An 18,377-nucleotide genomic window follows, 5' to 3' on the forward strand; every position below is an offset into this window, starting at 1 on the left:
ACAGAGATTGTGCATTCATACACCGATGGCCATGCAAGGCACCAACCAGCACATCGGGAGCTATTAGGGCTTCAGTGTCTTGCTCAAGGACACTTCCACACTAACTCTGGTAGCCAACATGTACTGTACTAAGCAAGCTCACCGTTTGAGTTGGAACAGTGATCCTAGCTAAAAAGGACTATATGGGTGCTGGTTGGTGCCTGTCGCCATCTGTGTGTGAATGGGTGAATGTAAAGCGCCTTGGATAAAGGTGCTATATAAATGCACCATTTACTTACTACGTTTAGGAATAGGGTTAGGTTTAGGCATAGTTTTACTGGGGTTACGTTTAGGAATAGAGTTAGGTTTAGGCATAGTTTTACTGGGGTTACGTTTAGGAATAGAGTTAGGTTTAGGCATAGTTTTACTGGGGTTACGTTTAGGAATAAGGTTAGGTTTAGGCATAGTTTTACTGGGGTTATAAGGTTAGGTTTAACCATAATTTACTTGGGTTACTTTAGGAATAGTAGGCTGAGCAGTTCCGCCGGCTGTACGCCCGGAGCGTTAGTTGGTAAATGGGCCACTCGTCTGGTATTCCCAAAAGAGGCAGAATAAGGTGCGTAGATATGTTGCCTGTTGGTGTACTGGCCTTATATTAGCAAGCCCACAATTAGACTTAAATGGTCAGAATTGAGAAAATGCAGACAATTTGAGGGGTTAAAGAGCTCAGTGATGTCATTCAAAACATCAACAATTGGCAACAATGGTGCAATTTTATTTAATCGACCTTTACAAAAAGTACACATATTTACATCAGCAAGGTCAATGTTTCGTTAAAAAAACAATTCCCTGATGGAAGAAAAAAATAATCATAGTTGTGCAAATTTGCCTTGTGTTAATATAAAGAATTCAGGGTAGTGGTTCACATTATTCTAAATCTAAACCATCCATATGGAAATACAGGCTTATGGAAATACATTTTGTATTCAACTTCAAACACCGCAAACGTGTTAAATGGAACACAACCACTCAAACCAGTCTGCAACTTCACCTGCTACTAAACGGTTAGTCATATAAACTCCCCATTTATACTTCGTTGTACAAAAATAGCGATCTACTAGTTCACAACGTATAAAACAACCATACCAGTTCATGCTGTGAGCCACATTCTGACAATTTATACAAGCAAATTACTATGAGTTGAACTGTAAACTTAAAAATGTTTAACAATTCCTGCAAAAGAACAGCGACGATATCAACAAAAAGAAAATGTAACGGCTTAAAATTATATTTAAATATAAAAAATCTGTAAGAAGAAAAATGCAACTGTAACATGTTGGGTCGATCTGGTCGTTGGGTTCAAACTTCAGGGCCATACAATATTATATACATCTGTAAAATGTTGGTCTGGTCATTGGGTTCAGGGCCATACAATATTAAATACATACATCTCCTGCAGCATACTGTACATATTGTACAGTCAGTAGACTACAGCTGTATACAGTATGCTTTGAAATAGAAATGAAGAAGCCCTGACCACCGGAATCTTAAAGGAGAATTCCATACTAGAAGGCTTTCTTACCTTTTATTTGTAGTCGTTACGTCCCCACCAAAGAGGTCCAGGTGTTGTTTTGTGCAAAAGTGCATTATTGGCTATTTCCCCTAATATAAGCCCTCAATGGGGGTTGGGTTTTTGTGCCAATTCTCTTATTTCCATCATAAGTAGTAAAGTGTGTCGCTCGGGATACTATTTACATTATGAAGAGAGCATATATTAAAAAAAAAAAGATTTGAGCGATGGACATAAGCGAATTAGCACAACACCCCATAGCTCCATTCAATTCATTGAGGGCTTATGGTAGGGGAAATAGCCAATAATGCGCTTTTGCACAAAATAACACCTGGACCTCTTTGGTGGGGGGACGTAACGACTACAAATAAAAAGGTAAGAAAGCCTTCTATCATGGAATTCTCCTTTAAAAGCCTACTGTACCAAAGGTGGGCTGAAATTTATAAACAACACAAAAAGGTAAATAAAATGCACTGGGATGTGAAAGGACATGTGGTGTCGTCTACAAATATGACTTCAACATGGTAGTAAAGGACACAAATACAGGGCTGGGCGTGTGGAATGGTTTCTCCCATCATCACACTTTAATCCCTGAGAAGTCGAAAGGCGAAGAGGTCCTGCACCGTGAATCATGACCGGAGTCTCTTAGCTGGTTTTTGCCCTGTTCGTATAACCCATTTTGGGGCGGGAACCCCTTTTGGTGTTAAGCAATTACGTTATGCTTTAGCTATTGAAAAATGGCAGATCTACAAGCTCGTAGCGCGCCACCGAGTGGCGCGCTACGAGCTTGTAGGTCTGCTATTTTTTGAAAAATCGAAGAACGACTGACATAGAAAACATAGCTTTTTCAGAAAACGTTTTTAGAATCTGATCTCAGGCCAGAATAGAAAACTGTCAGGGTGTAGAAGACGTTTTTTTAGAATCTGATCTCAGGTCTTTCTCGTTTCATTTCTCTGCAGGGTGCGGCTTCCTCACGGGGCTAAACCTCCCTGTGGGGTCCTGGACGTACCACTTGTCCCAGACCTCGGAGAAGGAGGCCGCCCCGCTCCAGGGCTTGTAATGTCCGTTCCAGTGGAGGAGTTTGGCTGCTCTGACGAACTGTGGGGAGTAGCGTTTTCCTGCCCCTGTTGTGCCTTTAAAGACAAACAAACAAAAACAAAAAAAGACAAGGATTTGCCTGTCATTTTATAACAATCTCCATGAAGGGTTTTTTTTAGCTCTCACTGCATTGTTTCGTGCATACATTCCATTCCATGATACCTGTAAGGGCCAAATGAGTACAATTATCAAGTGAATTATTTGTGACCATGGGGTGGCGCTGTTATCCTTATAAGCGTCAGGTTCACTGGCATCTGTAAGGAGGATTGACGGAAGAGCAATTATGGTTTTTGACCGCAGGTATATGTCACTGTTGTTCAAACACTGTTGGAGCGAAATGTTTGTTTGTCTGAAATGTTTATTTATCTGTCTCTAGTAATTACGGGTTGTTTTATGAAAACGCAGATGCTGTAGTGACTATGGTGAACAGGTGAAGCAAGCAATACATCTTTAAAAGCACGAAGAGCTGCCTGTGTTTATCATTGGAGCGCCGACACACAGCGAACAGTACAAGTCTAACAGCAGCGCGTCAGCCAGGTCCAACCACGGGATCAATACCTCGAGAGACGGAGGCTCTCATAATACCGTTAACCCATTTTGGGAGGGAACCTCTTTTGGTGCTTTAAGCTTAATGTTATACTTTAGCACAGAGTGCAATAAACATAGGTTTTTCAGAAAACCAGCCAATACGTACCGAGGTGTCTGACATGCCACATGGGGTCGATATGGAGGGAGTGATACGTACCGAGGTGTCTGACATGCCACATGGGGTCGATATGGAGGGAGTGATACGTACCGAGGTGTCTGACATGCCACATGGGGTCGATATGGAGGGAGTGATACGTACCGAGGTGCCTGACATGCCACATGGGGTCGATATGGAGGGAGTGATACGTACCGAGGTGCCTGACATGCCACATGGGGTCGATATGGAGGGAGTGATACGTACCGAGGTGTCTGACGTGCCACATGGGGGTCGATATGGAGGGAGTGATACGTACCGAGGTGTCTGACGTGCCACATGGGGTCGATATGGAGGGAGTGATACGTAACGAGGTGTCTGACATGGGGTCGATATGGAGGGAGTGATACGTAACGAGGTGTCTGACATGGGGTCGATATGGAGGGAGTCATACGTACCGAGGTGTCGATAGAGGGAGTGATACGTACCGAGGTGTCTGACGTGCCACATGGGGTCGATGGAGGAGTGATGCTTGTAGAAGACGATCATCATGGGAGGAGCCGTGACGCTGTCGGCCAGAGTCTTGCTGTACAGATCCTCCCTGGATTAAAAACCCAATCAGGACCTTATAGCTTTTAACCACTTATTTAACCATTATTTTAAACTTCAGCTGTTGAAAAATAGAAGATCTACAAGCTCATAGCGTGGCGGCACCACACAGACTGGCCGTATATGTATCTATCGTACTTGACATTGAGCTCCATCCAGTGCTCCAGCTGGGCCGTGATGTTCTGGTTCCGCCACTCCGTCAGGTTGGCCACGATGACGCCCGGGTTGAAGGAGCAGGTGTTGGCTCTCATCGTCAGCTTCTTTATGGAGTCCTTCTTGAAGTCCAGGAAGCCCAGGTAGTTGTTCTGGACATGGAACCAAAATGTCCTCCATTCAGTCATTTGTGATAGCCCCCCCCCCCCTCCCTTTCTCACAGAGGTCTTCGTTGAAGATTACTGAGGATACCGGTAAGTCTTATTTTATTTTTATGATTTGTTTTTGGCTTTTGTTTTGTGCCTTTATTGATAGTTACAGTGAAGACAGACAGGAAAGAGGGAGACAGAGAGAAGGGGAGAGACATGGAATGGTCGTCCTGAACGGGACTCGAACACGCTGTCGGTCAAGAGGCATTCGCCTGGACCACTAGGCCAGCGGGCGCCTCAAGGATAAGGCTTGTCTTACCCTTATTCACAACTTCTGCCATATTTATATCATTGTATTGTTATATTTTTCTGTTGACTATTTAGGGGCTCCTCAGTCACGCTTTATCCATTTTTTTTTTTTAATAGCCGTTATACAAGCTCACCAGCTTTAAACGTTTTTATTTTTGTTTGTTTTTTAATATCTTGAAAGTATTTCGTCTGGGAGGTCAGTTAGCCTGGTAAACCCCTTCCCCTTGCTTGACAACATTTTAATTTGGAATGTTTTAACAGGCTATCTTTTTCAGGTGGGGTGCCATGGCCAAATACATAATAGCTATTTTTGAAAAATCGCGAAAATGTGGCGCAAACCATTGAATATATATTCCTTCAGAGCGAACGTTTAGAATTTTCAGATGGGGGTCGGCAGCCAATTTCATATATTTTTGGGGGTCCTTGACATGAAAATGTTTGAGAACGACTGACATAGAAACATGAGGTTTTTCAGAAAACTGTCAGGATTTAGATTAGAAGACATTAATTTGTAGAATCTGATCTCAGGTCAGAATGGGTTCATGTGTTCTGTTCTGTGTACCTGGTTCCCAGCTCCTCTGATGATGCCCTTAGCCGACGCCGAGTCACAGTCGTCTGAGAAGGCAGCGGCATGTCCTGGTTTCAACACGGTTCCATAGAGCTCCTGGATGTCTCCTGAGGGGGAAAAACACACCATGCTGTGTCTTTACACGTACTAGTATTTTTGTTCATTTTGACATTTTCAGTCTTTTGATTGAATAATTCTTTGGCAGGCCTTGATTTAGACGTAATGGCTGATCTTACCCACGGTTGCATGCTGAAAATAGCCGATCTACCAGCTCACAACGCGCAACAGTACAGGTACGTACAGGTTGTAGATCTGCTATTTTGAGAGGGCAAATCCCGAGAGCAACTCAAACCTAAAAAATGACTTTATCTTTTAGTTCTACTGGATCTCTCCTTCTCCACACAATCCTTCCCTAAACATCTTAGTTTAGTTTTCATTTGTTGACGAAATGGTCAAATTATATTTTAGTCTTTAGTCATCATAGCTCAGTTCTTATTTAGATTTAAGATATTTGACTCTTCGTCAGTGAATGAAAGGTAGTCGACGAACATTTTCCGCCATAGTGTTAATCTAGGAAATGACCCTACCTTGTACAATGACATCATCATCCAGATAGATGGCCTTCTCGGCGTTGGGTGCGTACACGGGCAAATAGAACCTGGCAAACGTCAACTGGAAAAAAAAGCAAAAAGCATTAGAGAAACAAAACGCTCTGCGTAAGATCCATAGACTGTAAGGTAAGATCCATAGACTGTAAGGTAAGATCCATAGACTGTAAGGTAAGATCCAGCAGTGAGTAAACAGTATTTATATATATATATATAGTGGTGGTGACCACTGACCAGTGGTGTTTTCGTCGACTAAAACTAAGACGAAAAATGTTCGTCGACTAACTTTTTTCACTGACGAAAAATAAATGGTAGCTAAATAAAGACTAAGCTATGATGACTAAAACTAAGACTACATATACTGACAATTTCGTCAATAAATATAAACTGAGACAAAAATGTCAGGAAGGGACTAGTGGACAAGAGATCCAGTATACGCAAGTCATTTTACACTTGGTTGCATGCTGAAAATAACAGATCTACAAGCTTGTAGATCTGTCTATTTTCAGCAAGTGTAAAATCAGTCATTATGACGACATCAAGGCCCAACCAAAATACATTTTTAGTCGACTAAATCAACTGTAGATTTAGTCGACTAAAATCTTATGATATTTAGTCGACCAAAACTAGACAACACCAAGACATTCCAGGTGACTAAAATAAAAATGTGACCAAAACTAAATGAAAACTATTCAAGAGAACTATATGACTAAAACTAAAATCAAAATGTGCTGGCAAAAACGTGGTGTTAGCACTATGTTATGCTTTAGCTATTGAAAAATAGCAGATCTACAAGCTCATAGCGCGCCACCGAGTGGCGCGCTACGAGCTTGTAGGTCTGCTATTTTTGAAAAATCGAAGAACAAGCACCACCAGAACAACATAAATACTTGTCTGACCGGTTTCACCGTCTCCAGGCTCTCTTTGCTGATCTTCCCGTCGAGGACTTGAGGCTCGAAGACGATAATCTTGTGTTTGACGTTGTTCAGCGTGCTCTTACTCAGCCACGACCTGTGAAAAGAGAAAAAGAAAAGGAGAAGAGGAAATAACTGACACATTGTCCCTAAAGAACAGCTCACTGACGTACATGGAACTAACTGACACATTGTCCCTAAAGAACAGCTCACTGACCAGACTATGAATAACGCTCAACTCTGGGGGAGCCCGGGATCGAACGCCACTCTACCTCGTAACCTCTGTTGCCCCATGATGACAGACAGACATGATGACAGACATGATGACAGACAGGTGAGCAACTCTTCCACTCATTAGGGCTGATGATGAGCAGCTGTGGGACCAGCAGCAAGCCTTCAAACCTCTGCTGAGGGCAGCAGGACAGCCACTGACTTCTCTTCCTCATGATTGTAGAGAGACATTTAATGACCATGTTTTGCAATATTGTTCTGGTGCCGCTGGTGCTTCATTGGTTCGTTCAAGGTAAAAGCTTTTTTTGTTTCCAATGTGCATTAACACATTTAGACCTGGGAACAATTCTAATGTCTTCTAAATCCTGACAGTTTTCTGAAAAGAAAACTTATTTCCAGCATGCAACCAAGTGTAAAATGACTTGTACTGGATCTCTTGTCCACTAGTCCCTTCCTAACATTTTAGGGTAGTTTTCATTTGTTGGCGAAATTATCAGTATATATTTGGTCATAGTTTTAGTCATCATGGCTTAGTTTTAATTTATAGTTTCCATTTAGTTTTCGTCGGTGGAAAAAGGTAGTCGACGAACATTTTTCGTTTTAAGTCGACATCAAATCAACACTGGCTCTAACGTAACGAGGCTATAATATTCCCCTGTGAAGAAATGATCGCTTCAAGTCACGGCTGTATTAGAACTCACCATGTCTTGTGCCAACCCGTCTACAGGATGCTGTTTCCCCCTCGTCACACCCAGCAGGGGTCCACCCGACGACCCCTTGGAGAACCCCATGACCAACACCACCAACCAGTCTGATGTGACCAACACCACCAACCAGTCTGATGTGACCAACACCACCAACCAGTCTGATGTGACCAACACCACCAACCAGTCTGATGTGACCAACACCACCAACCAGTCTGATGTGACCGACGCCACCAACCAGTCTGATGTGACCGACACCACCAACCAGTCTGATGTGACCGACACCACCAACCAGTCTGATGTGACCAACACCACCAACCAGTCTGATGTGACCAACACCACCAACCAGTCTGATGTGACCGACACCACCAACCAGTCTGATGTGACCAACACCACCAACCAGTCTGATGTGACCAACACCACCAACCAGTCTGATGTGACCGACACCACCAACCAGTCTGATGTGACCAACACCACCAACCAGTCTGATGTGACCAACACCACCAACCAGTCTGATGTGACCAACACCACCAACCAGTCTGATGTGACCGACACCACCAACCAGTCTGATGTGACCAACACCACCAACCAGTCTGATGTGACCAACACCACCAACCAGTCTGATGTGACCGACACCATCCTTCTGTCTGACGGCAGAAGGATGATGAACCCTGCGTCTTGGATTAGACCCGAGCTCCCACCCATACCCACCTCCCGTATGGATAGCAAAAGTACAACTTCACTGGAATAAAACGGGCAACCATTGCAATAAATTACATTGGTTTTCTTTTTTTTTTGACCACTAAAATGCATTTCAGAAAATGTGACCAACACCACCAACCAGTCTGATGTGACCGACACCACCAACCAGTCTGACGGCAGAAGGAGTTTTATGAACCCTGTGGGTGTGGATTGGTTTGGACTCGGGGGGGGCCCCCCCCATACCCACACCCCGTACCCACCCCCACTATGTACGCAAAAAAAAACTTCACTGGAATTAAACGGGCAACCATTGCAATAAATTACATTGGTTTTCTTTTTTTTTTGACCACTAAAATGCATTTCAGAAAATGGCTAAAATAGCTCATTCATAAGCTCACATGTTGCATTACTAACCAACAACTAACCATACTCTCTCCACCATGCCTTCGGCCTGGTGGAGACCTCTCCCCATGCCTTCGGCCTGGTGGAGACATCACAACAGTGCATGGACTTACTTCAGATGGGCCACCGTGTCATTCATGGTCACGATGTTGAAGACCACGCTGGCTTTGCTGTTGCGGTAGATGCTGTTGATGGCGGCCACGACGGCGCCTAGCCTCTCCTCGGCAGCGGTGAGGACCACGGGGATCTCCTCTCCTCCCGTCCTCTCCTCGTCGTCCTCCTCCTCTTCCTCAGACGGTGTCCGGAGGTTCGGGGAGAGCTCCGACTCGAAGGGAAGAACCATTCCTGGCACCGCGTCTGGTTGAGAGAGATGACGAACGACAATCACAAAGATATTCATATTTCCACGATGCAGAACAGCTTTCGGTTTTAAAAACCAGGTGGTTTGCACGTCCAGTTCGCTCGCTGGTGCTGGACAAAAGGTTTGCATACGGGAAAAGGAGTCTGCTGTCTGCACACGGCCTTTAGCTGTCCAACAGTGTTCATTATATTAAAACACAGACATTCTACTGATTCTAGGCAAATGCACCACATTTCGGCCGTGAGTGAAATCAGGTGACAGTGTCTTTTCCTGTATACAGAGCTTTCAGACATATTAAAAACGTATTGTTTAACATATTGTTGTTGTTGGGTGGAAGCAGCATTATGTCCAAACTGTTACTTTTTGTGTGTGACAAAATATATCTCCTACCTGCATTCTTTCGGCTCCCCAGGAAGTCGTTGAGATTCAGGAGATTTCGTTGAACTACTATCAGGAACGCCACAGCCAGTAGTGCAAGAATCACCACATTCACTGAAAGAGATGATGATGGCAGACACGTTAACTAGCTGCTTTAACCCATTCTGACCTGAGATCAGATTCATACGAGGTTTCCACTGGACACACACTGGTCTGATGAACCCATTCTGACCTGAGATCAGATTCTAAAAAAATGTCAGTCGTTCTTCGATTTTTCAAAAATAGCAGACCTACAAGCTCGTATCGCGCCACTCGGTGGCGCGATATGAGCTTGTAGATCTGCTATTTTTCAATAGCTAAAGCATAACATGATGCCAACACCAAAATGGGTGCCCGGTCAGAATGGGTTAAATGCATGTTTAACACATGGCAAAGTCCTAGCTCTGGTCTGCTTCTACGAAATGCAGGGCAGAATCGTAGAAGCATATTATGGACCAGAGGTCCAGAGCTAGGCAAAGTCCTAGACGTTCTAGAAAGCAATGTGTATATATATGATGATGTACTGATGATAAGAGCGCCCCTCATTTCACACAGGTGTGATTATTTTATTTATTATATATATAACAAACAAATCTTCTCTTCTGGAGTCTCTGACTGGGAGTCCTTGTCACAAAAATGTTTGAGAACCACTGACGATAGACAATAGGATACAAATATACAGATAGATTAATTATCTTATTTTGCCTTATAATTTGCTGGCGTGTATATATTTACAATAATAATAATAGACTGACAATGATTGACATTTCACAAACAGCGTGTGTATGTTGTGTGTAGGCCTATACTGTATTTATTTTGTACGCCTCTAATGAAATGTTCTGATGAATTGAAAAAGGTGGACCCTCTTGTAAAGAAGTGTAATGCTTTATGGTTGTCAATAAATACTTCATTCAATCAATCACGTTTCTCATCTTCTTTGGATGAAAATGGTGGGCCCTGTTGTAAACAATTAAGTGTAATGCTTTAAGGTGTCGTCCACTCACAGTTAACAGTTTTTGTATTGAGTTGTACTTGAAATGTACTGTAATTCTGCAAACTGTTAAATACTTCAATCAATCATCTCAAAACCAACTCACCTCTCCTCAGTGTCATGATGCTGGTGATGATAATAATAATGTCCTCATAGGTTCTGTACAGTACAGTACAACTACCGGTATGTTGTTGAAGAACCACAATACAAAACAGACGCAGGTTAATTTCTGTTTGCGTGTTGAATGGAAACCGCTACACACACACACACACACACACACCACAGCCACACCACACTGCCTTATCTATTCTATTTTCTTTTCTACACGAAATAAACGTCTGCAAAACCAGCTCGACCTAATAATATAATATTACATATAACTGAAAGTGTGGGTTAATTTAAGTTTCACAGACAGGACGTGTCAGTAATGTCAAGAAGCTCCTGTTTAAACAGACAATGCCCTGGAGCAGGTTTTAAAGCCAAAGTGCCAACTCAACACCAACAAGTTTTTATATACGCTGCCTGTGTTGTTGTCGGTTAGGCAACCGCCGATCTGCCTGATTAGAAATACGTTTATTTTGTCGTGGTCGCTCGCGCGTCCAAAATAAGCCGATCTACAAGCAGAAGGGACGCGACGCCCCGTGAGCTTGTAGATCGGCTATTTTCTTTATGGTTTTATGTGTATATATAATATATGTATGTATATATATAATATAATTTTTTGTAAAATAATTTAATTAATTTATTATTGGTTTAAAAATATATAATTACGTTTTGTTTCATTTTTTTTTAAATATAATAACAAATGCATTTATTTTATTTATCTTCTGCGTTCGCCTTTCGTAAAATACCATGTTTCTTCAAGTTCTCCCCCTCCACTAACTGTAAGGCATTGTAATACAATGTAATACGTGTGTAGATTTTATTTTGCGCCGCAGCACCCCGCCGGCCTGCGGCGCAGTAATGACGCTCACCAACAACCTATGGGGTCCTTCTCTAAAAGCTCTACGTAGCTTTTAGGAACCCGGAAGTGTTGCATACGTTTCAACAATAAATCCATCTTTTTTTTGTTGGATTGATAATATTTGTCGGACAGTTACAAAGATGTTGTCGATATTTAATTCAATCCCAACGCACATGGTAAGACTTGCATTCATGCCATATTATTGTTACATATATGCAGACTTTATGATTCTATAACGTTGTTTCCTGCTGTTGCACATTTGTAGATGTATTCCTGCTCATGTAGCAGCTAGGCTGCTATGAAAGCCACATCACTGTTTAGTTTAGTCTTTCCATACCACAAAAATGTTGTTTAGACAGCACAATTGTGGTTTATTTGTGATGAAATAACATTTGCAATCCCTAGATAACTATATGCCATTACAAATGCAGTGCGTTTGCGTCCCGAAATGCCCACTTTACATCTGCCATCTGCTTGCTTGACTGCTTGACTCAAACCAGTGATTTCCATTCCAACATGTTTCATTGATGGATTCCAGACAGTGTGATTTTCATTAGTCCCTGGAAGTTGAAACCCCAATCTAAGAACATTTGTATATTGTTGTTTTTTTTAAACTTGTTTTATAAGCTCATTTACAGGCAATTTGTTTCATTTTATAAGACATATTCATAAGACATATGTCTAAAAGACATATTCATAAGACATATGTCTAAAAGACATATGTCTTTTATAAGACATATTAATTTGCTCTCAGTTCATCATTTCTTTTCCAGTGTGAAAGCAAAATAAGTGACATTACACTTTAAAGAGGCACACATACCTACATACGTTTGTCTACATATGTATGTGTATATATGTATATACATATATACACACGCATATGAACATTTGTATTGTTATGCATTATTTGCTCCAGTACGGGTCTGTCATTTGATCCAGAATAACTTCTGTTTCATGTCAACAGAAGTTTCAACAGATGTCACTGAAACTCTGATATTTTTGTTCATTCACTAAATCATTTTTCTGGGGAACTGTCAGCCCAGGGCATTCCTTCAGTGGAGGCCGCTTCATGTTGAGAACACTAGTGTCACCTCTTTAATGCAAATATGTATAAATACATGCATACATTGTCACACCATTTTCAAAAGGATAAACGCAATTTCCATTGAGGTCATGACTCATGATATGTATGTGCAAATGGAATAATTGGAATAATCTTATGTGTATGTTAACGTGTGATCTATTCTGCGTTGTGTTGTGGAATAATGAAGTTCCGGACGACTTCTCTCTTTGTTGTTTAATCTGGTAAATACACAGACGTATCTGGTCAGTTTCTGTCTGTGTAACATACCCAATCCTCAACACGTCATGGGCATGTCTCATGTTAGACTGGCCCCATCAATAAACATACAATGCAGATTTCAAAGAGATAACAACACAAGAATGTACCTGGTAAATACACAGACGTATCTGGTCAGTTTCTGTCTGTGTAACATACCCAATCCTCAACACGTCATGGGCATGTCTCACGTTAGACTGACCCCATCAATAAACATACAATACAGATTTCAAAGAAATAACAACACAAGAATGTACCTGGTAAATACACAGACGTATCTGGTCAGTTTCTGTCTGTGTAACACACCCAATCCTCATCCTCAATAGAATTAACTGTGTGACCAAGAGCATGTTTTTATAACGAGTTTACAGTTTAGTATGTCAAAATAATGTACAAATGTACAAAACATCGCCACTTCATGTTGGTACATTTAGCATGTTTAGGACAACTAATATTCATCACAGTATCCACAGTAAACATACAGACTCTTGTTGAAAATATAGTGTGCTGAGGAACACATCTTACCATGGGCATGTCTCATGTTAGACTGAGGAACACATCTTACCATGGGCATGTCTCATGTTAGACTGAGGAACACATCTTACCATGGGCATGTCTCATGTTAGACTGACGCCACTCTAAACGTGGACACCCGTGTTATTCAATGGGTGCCGCCCACTAACCAATAAGAAATGTCATTATTGATGGAGCAAGTGGAACCCACTAAACTCTGTTACATATGTAGACTATGTACAGTAAGTACACCCAATGGTGCCAAGTGTCCTTGGGCACAGCCACAGCCCAAACATCACTCAATGCACCAAGAAAATGCACAATTCACCATTTTGTCAGGCATCTGATTGGAGCCTCATTGACCAACCAGCAGGCTCTTTCTGCCTTGTTCCGCCCTGGTTCTGCCTCGTTTATGTTGAATTTGCTAAAACATCATTTTTGGAGAAACAGAAACAAACATGATATGCCCTGCAGTGCCAGTCTCCATGCTGCACGTACCTGTGATGTTCCTAGTTTTTTACTGACACCAAGCTTAAAATAATAACTTAAAGGACCACTTCACCACTTTTCAACCTATCTTCATATAGCAGGTCCTCACTAATAATCATGAAAATATGGCGCCATTTTTTTTCTACTCGGTCTGTGTCTCATAGGAGGGCTGTGGGCAGTTCAGAAACCGTCATCATCAATGGGGAATACAAGCTAATAAAAACTGCAGGCTTTCTAGTCCTGAGAAGTTGCAATGCGAAAATGGAAGCCATCGTTCTCACGATAATGAAAATCTATAACATTTTTGTAAAAGAATCTTGTTTAAAAAATAATCTGCCTAATCATGATGTCACTGGAAGACACATTCTAAACTGCCCACAGCCCTCCTATGAGACACAGACTGAGTAGAAAGAAATCGTGCCATTTTATCATGATTATTAGTGAGGACCTGTTATATGAAGACAGGTTGAAAAGTGGTGAAGTGGTCCTTTAACATACAGAATATCAATACGACACAACTGAAAAACACCTTATTTCAATGGTAGTGGATGGAGAGAGGGAGGATTTTTGTCCAACCGTGAAACGGCAACCAATGGGTGCGAAGAAGAGGGGCAAAAACCACATGGGTGGAAATTGACAAAGGGTGAATTTAACTCATTCTGGGCAGGAACCTCATTTTGGTGTTAGCATTATGTCATGCTTTAGCTATTTAAAAATAGCAGATCTACAAGCTCATAGCGCGCCACCTAGTGGCGCGCTACAAGGAGCGCTCTATTAGTGGCCACCGAGTGGCGCGCTACGAGCTTGTAGGTCTGCTATTTTTGAAAAATCGAGGAACGACTGACATTTTTAGAATCTGATCTCAGGTCAGAATGGGTTAATCAGACCAGTGTGTGTCCAGTGGAAACCTCGTATGAATCTGATCTCAGGTCAGAATGGGTTAATCAGACCAGTGTGTGTCCAGTGGAAACCTCGTATGAATCTGATCTCAGGTCAGAATGGGTTAATCAGACCAGTGTGTGTCCAGTGGAAACCTCGTATGAATCTGATCTCAGGTCAGAATGGGTTAATCAGACCAGTGTGTGTCCAGTGGAAACCTCGTATGAATCTGATCTCAGGTCAGAATGGGTTAATCAGACCAGTGTGTGTCCAGTGGAAACCTCGTATGAATCTGATCTCAGGTCAGAATGTGTTAAGCATGTACTTTGTATTTACCTTGTATGTTTTATTCATTGATGGTTTGTCTCTGTCGTAACAGGATTATAAAGGTCAGAAGCTTGCTGAGCAGATCTTCCAGGGGATTATACTCTTCTCAGCGGTAATTAATTACACGACAAAAAGACAACATTTCCTTTTAAAATACATCATAATACTGTATTCTGAAAGCTCAACATTGTCTTCCAGGTGGTCGGATTCCTCTATGGCTTCGCCATTGAACAGTTTGGGTGGACGGTTTATATCGTTTTGGGAGGCTTCGCCGTGTCCTGTGTGGTGAGTTTTCCATTTTGTTCTCATTTCTTTATATGCTGGTAGTACCCACTAGTGCAGATTTAATAGTGGGGCGGCAGTGGTTCAGGGGTAGAGTGGGAACGGATGGGAACCAGCGCAAAAGGTTCCCCCGTTTTCGAACCCTGTGGGCTCCCGTAGAGTTGGTGTCGAAGTGTCCATGAGCAAGACGATTGATTGATTGAAATATTTATGAGTTTGCAGAATTACAGTACATTTCAAGCACAAACTCAATACAAAGACTGTTAACTGTGAGTGGACGACCCAATTAAGCATTACACTTGTTTACAAGAGGGGTCCACCATGTTCAATTCATGAAAACATTTAGAGACAACGTACAAATAGACACTTCTATATAGTCAAAGAACGGAACAGGAATTCATCATAAAGGAGGTAAAAAGGGAAAAGAAACATAGAACCCCTAATTGCTCCCGATGTGCAGGTTGCTGCCTTTCCTTGTGTGTGTGTGTGTGTGTGTGTGTGTGTGTGTGTGTGTGTGTGTGTGTGAATGGGTGAATGTAATGTACTGTAATCTATGTAAAGCGCCTTGGATAAAGGCACTATATAAATGCATCAATTTAATTTAAGGTTAGAATATTGGAGATAATGGGTTTCTGCCCGACAGAAATTATACATTATAACATTATACTACTCTAGTCGGTAGTCTCCAACGCTGCGTGGGAATTCAGAGGCGATGAATGATTCAGCGCATGAATAAATGGTCCATTCACTGTGCATTTATTTAGCACCTTTTGGCCAAAGTGCTTGACATTGTGCATTTATTTAGCACCTTTTGGCCAAAGTGCTTGACATTGTGCATTTATTTAGCACCTTTTGGCCAAAGTGCTTGACATTGTGCATTTATTTAGCACCTTTTGGCCAAAGTGCTTGACATTGTGCCCTCCAACCACACACCACGATGGCACCTCCTCAGCTACAGACGTAGTACTTTGAGCATTCACTGTATTTAACCCATTTTTAACTGATTAAAAAAAGGCTTCTAAATCCTTCTGAAAAACCCATGTTTCTATGTCAGTTGTGCTCAACCTTTTTCATGTCAAGGACCCCCAGGATTATCTCTATTGGGCCACGGACCCCCCATCTCAGAATATGTAGTTCCAGGGACCCCCCCCAGAAGCAAATATTTTATTTAACAATGTTCGCTCTGAAATATATATTCAAAGATTTGCACCACGTTTTCAAAAATAGCTGAAGTATAACGTAACGCTTAAAACACCAAAAGGGGTTAATATCTTTATATAATAGGGATGCACCGAAAGGGAAATTATTGGCCGAAACCGAATATGATTAATATTATATATCTATTTTTCCTTACCATTGCTGTCATGGCCGCCCTTAAAGCTACCTGATTTATGGCAAAAGACATTATTATGGTGAAATTTAACTTAAATAATAATCACTATTATGGGTCCATAAAACATTTATTCAGCTCTTTTGAATGCATTTAATTGCATACACTATTCTGTGATATATTTTCTGCCTATTCGGGCCGAAACTGCATTTTTAGACATGTTCTGCTGAACATTTTCTGCGGCCGAATATTGGTGCATATTAAATCTAAACCCCTGGCATAAAATGACACAAACCTTAGTTATTGTATTTGTATACTATGTATGTGTTCATTTATATTGTTCTAACTAATGTATTACTGTAAAGCAGCCTAAGCTACATTCTATGCTTTAAAGGAGTTATGCCAATAAAACATTCATAGATTTTATTTTATGTAAAGCTATACTAGAAGTATGTCATAATTTTAAGACTGACATTTTGTCCAGAAGGAAAATAATGACTTGAGATAAGAGGGAGACGGATCACCATCTCAAGGCTGTTACTTATTACACTAAAATAATAATAATGATAATTGATATAAATCCCCTCTGTCAAAGCACAATGAGTAAGGTACTATGTTTACCCAAGGTAACTGCACTAAGCTCAAGAACTTGTTTACAGCCAGGCTCTGCTCATAGAACATTTCATGGTAGGGGTTCAATGCCTTGTCCATTAAGGGCACTTCAGCGGTGGTCATTTTAACGTGCCGGTCCGGGGATACGAACTAGCGACCTTCCGATATCAAGACCGCTCCGCAAACCGTTCGGCCACCGCTGCCTACGTTTGCAACATCCCTAGACATGGTTCAACAGAGCGCCCTACTGGCAGAAGTAGGCAGTAGCATGCATCATCTTTCATTGTTCATTTTCGTCGTTCATCATTGTGTGTTTCTGTAGTTGACGCTGCCCCCATGGTCCATGTACAGAACCAACCCTCTCCTCTCATTGTGTTTCTGTAGTTGACGCTGCCCCCGTGGTCCATGTACAGAACCAACCCAATCAGAACCAACCCTCTCCTCTCATTGTGTTTCTCTGTAGTTGACGCTGCCCCCGTGGTCCATGTACAGAACCAACCCAATCAGAACCAACCCTCTCCTCTCATTGTGTTTCTCTGTAGTTGACGCTGCCCCCGTGGTCCATGTACAGAACCAACCCTCTCCCCTGGCAGCCGACGCTACCAGAGACCGGCGGGGAAGTGAGCCAGAAACCTCAGGAAAGCCTCAAGAAGAAGAAGCACAAGTAAAACTCACCGACAAGAACAGACAGTCTGCTGCCCCAGGCAGACGGTACTGTCTGCTGCCCCAGGCAGACGGTACTGTCTGCTGCCCCAGGCAGACGGTACTGTCTGCTGCCCCAGGCAGACAGTCGTCTGCTCTGCCCCAGGCAGACTGTCTGTCTGCCGCCCCAGGCAGACTGTCTGCCTGCTGCTGCTGCCCCAGGCAGACAGTACAGCTGCTTTTGTTTAGTTTTTTCTTTTTTACAATGGAAGCGACGTATATCGCTTTTTGTCTAAAAAAATTAAATATACAGCATTTGAAAATATAGTTTTGTTAGTGTCTGCCAGTCCATCGTACATTATACATGCTATGCTATCAATAAACATCCAGTGTTGTGAATGATTTGTAGTCGTAGCATTTATTTTCAGAGTACCGGTAGACCTTTTTTTATTTGCTGCAAAGTAAAAGATGTGGGTGTGAATTTTCAGGGTATTCTCGCTATAAAGTTTAAGCCCCATTTAATACTTTACCATATGACGGAGGTGTACGGTAT

General features: G+C 42.0%; 2 protein-coding genes across 3 annotated transcripts; one reads left to right on the forward strand and one right to left on the reverse strand.

Moving 5' to 3' along the window:
* Positions 1-778: 778 nt before the first annotated feature.
* glt8d1 (glycosyltransferase 8 domain containing 1) lies at positions 779-10,877 on the reverse strand. Its single transcript, XM_080777804.1, has 9 exons — positions 10,554-10,877; positions 9,430-9,531; positions 8,792-9,035; positions 6,625-6,736; positions 5,705-5,789; positions 5,112-5,224; positions 4,077-4,243; positions 3,818-3,930; positions 779-2,682 (listed from the first exon to the last, which is right to left on the reverse strand). The coding sequence occupies exons 1-9, from the start codon at positions 10,567-10,569 to the stop codon at positions 2,495-2,497; spliced, it is 1,140 nt and encodes a 379-aa protein (XP_080633930.1). The 5' UTR covers positions 10,570-10,877; the 3' UTR covers positions 779-2,494.
* A 595-nt stretch (positions 10,878-11,472) lies between these two features.
* On the forward strand, positions 11,473-18,223 carry spcs1 (signal peptidase complex subunit 1). Of its 2 annotated transcripts, XM_080773397.1 has the most exons (5): positions 11,473-11,587; positions 15,011-15,070; positions 15,157-15,243; positions 17,725-17,891; positions 18,000-18,223. In XM_080773397.1, exons 1-4 carry the CDS (start codon positions 11,552-11,554, stop codon positions 17,848-17,850), a joined length of 309 nt encoding a protein of 102 aa, XP_080629523.1. In that variant the 5' UTR covers positions 11,473-11,551; the 3' UTR covers positions 17,851-17,891; positions 18,000-18,223. The 2 variants fall into 2 exon arrangements, with proteins under 2 accessions (XP_080629523.1, XP_080629522.1); XM_080773396.1 differs by having other exon boundaries at positions 17,725-18,223.
* The last annotated feature ends 154 nt before the right edge of the window (positions 18,224-18,377 follow it).

Source organism: Protomyctophum bolini, assembly GCF_963924005.1.
Source record: "Protomyctophum bolini genome assembly, chromosome: 2".
NCBI lineage: Eukaryota > Metazoa > Chordata > Actinopteri > Myctophiformes > Myctophidae > Protomyctophum > Protomyctophum bolini.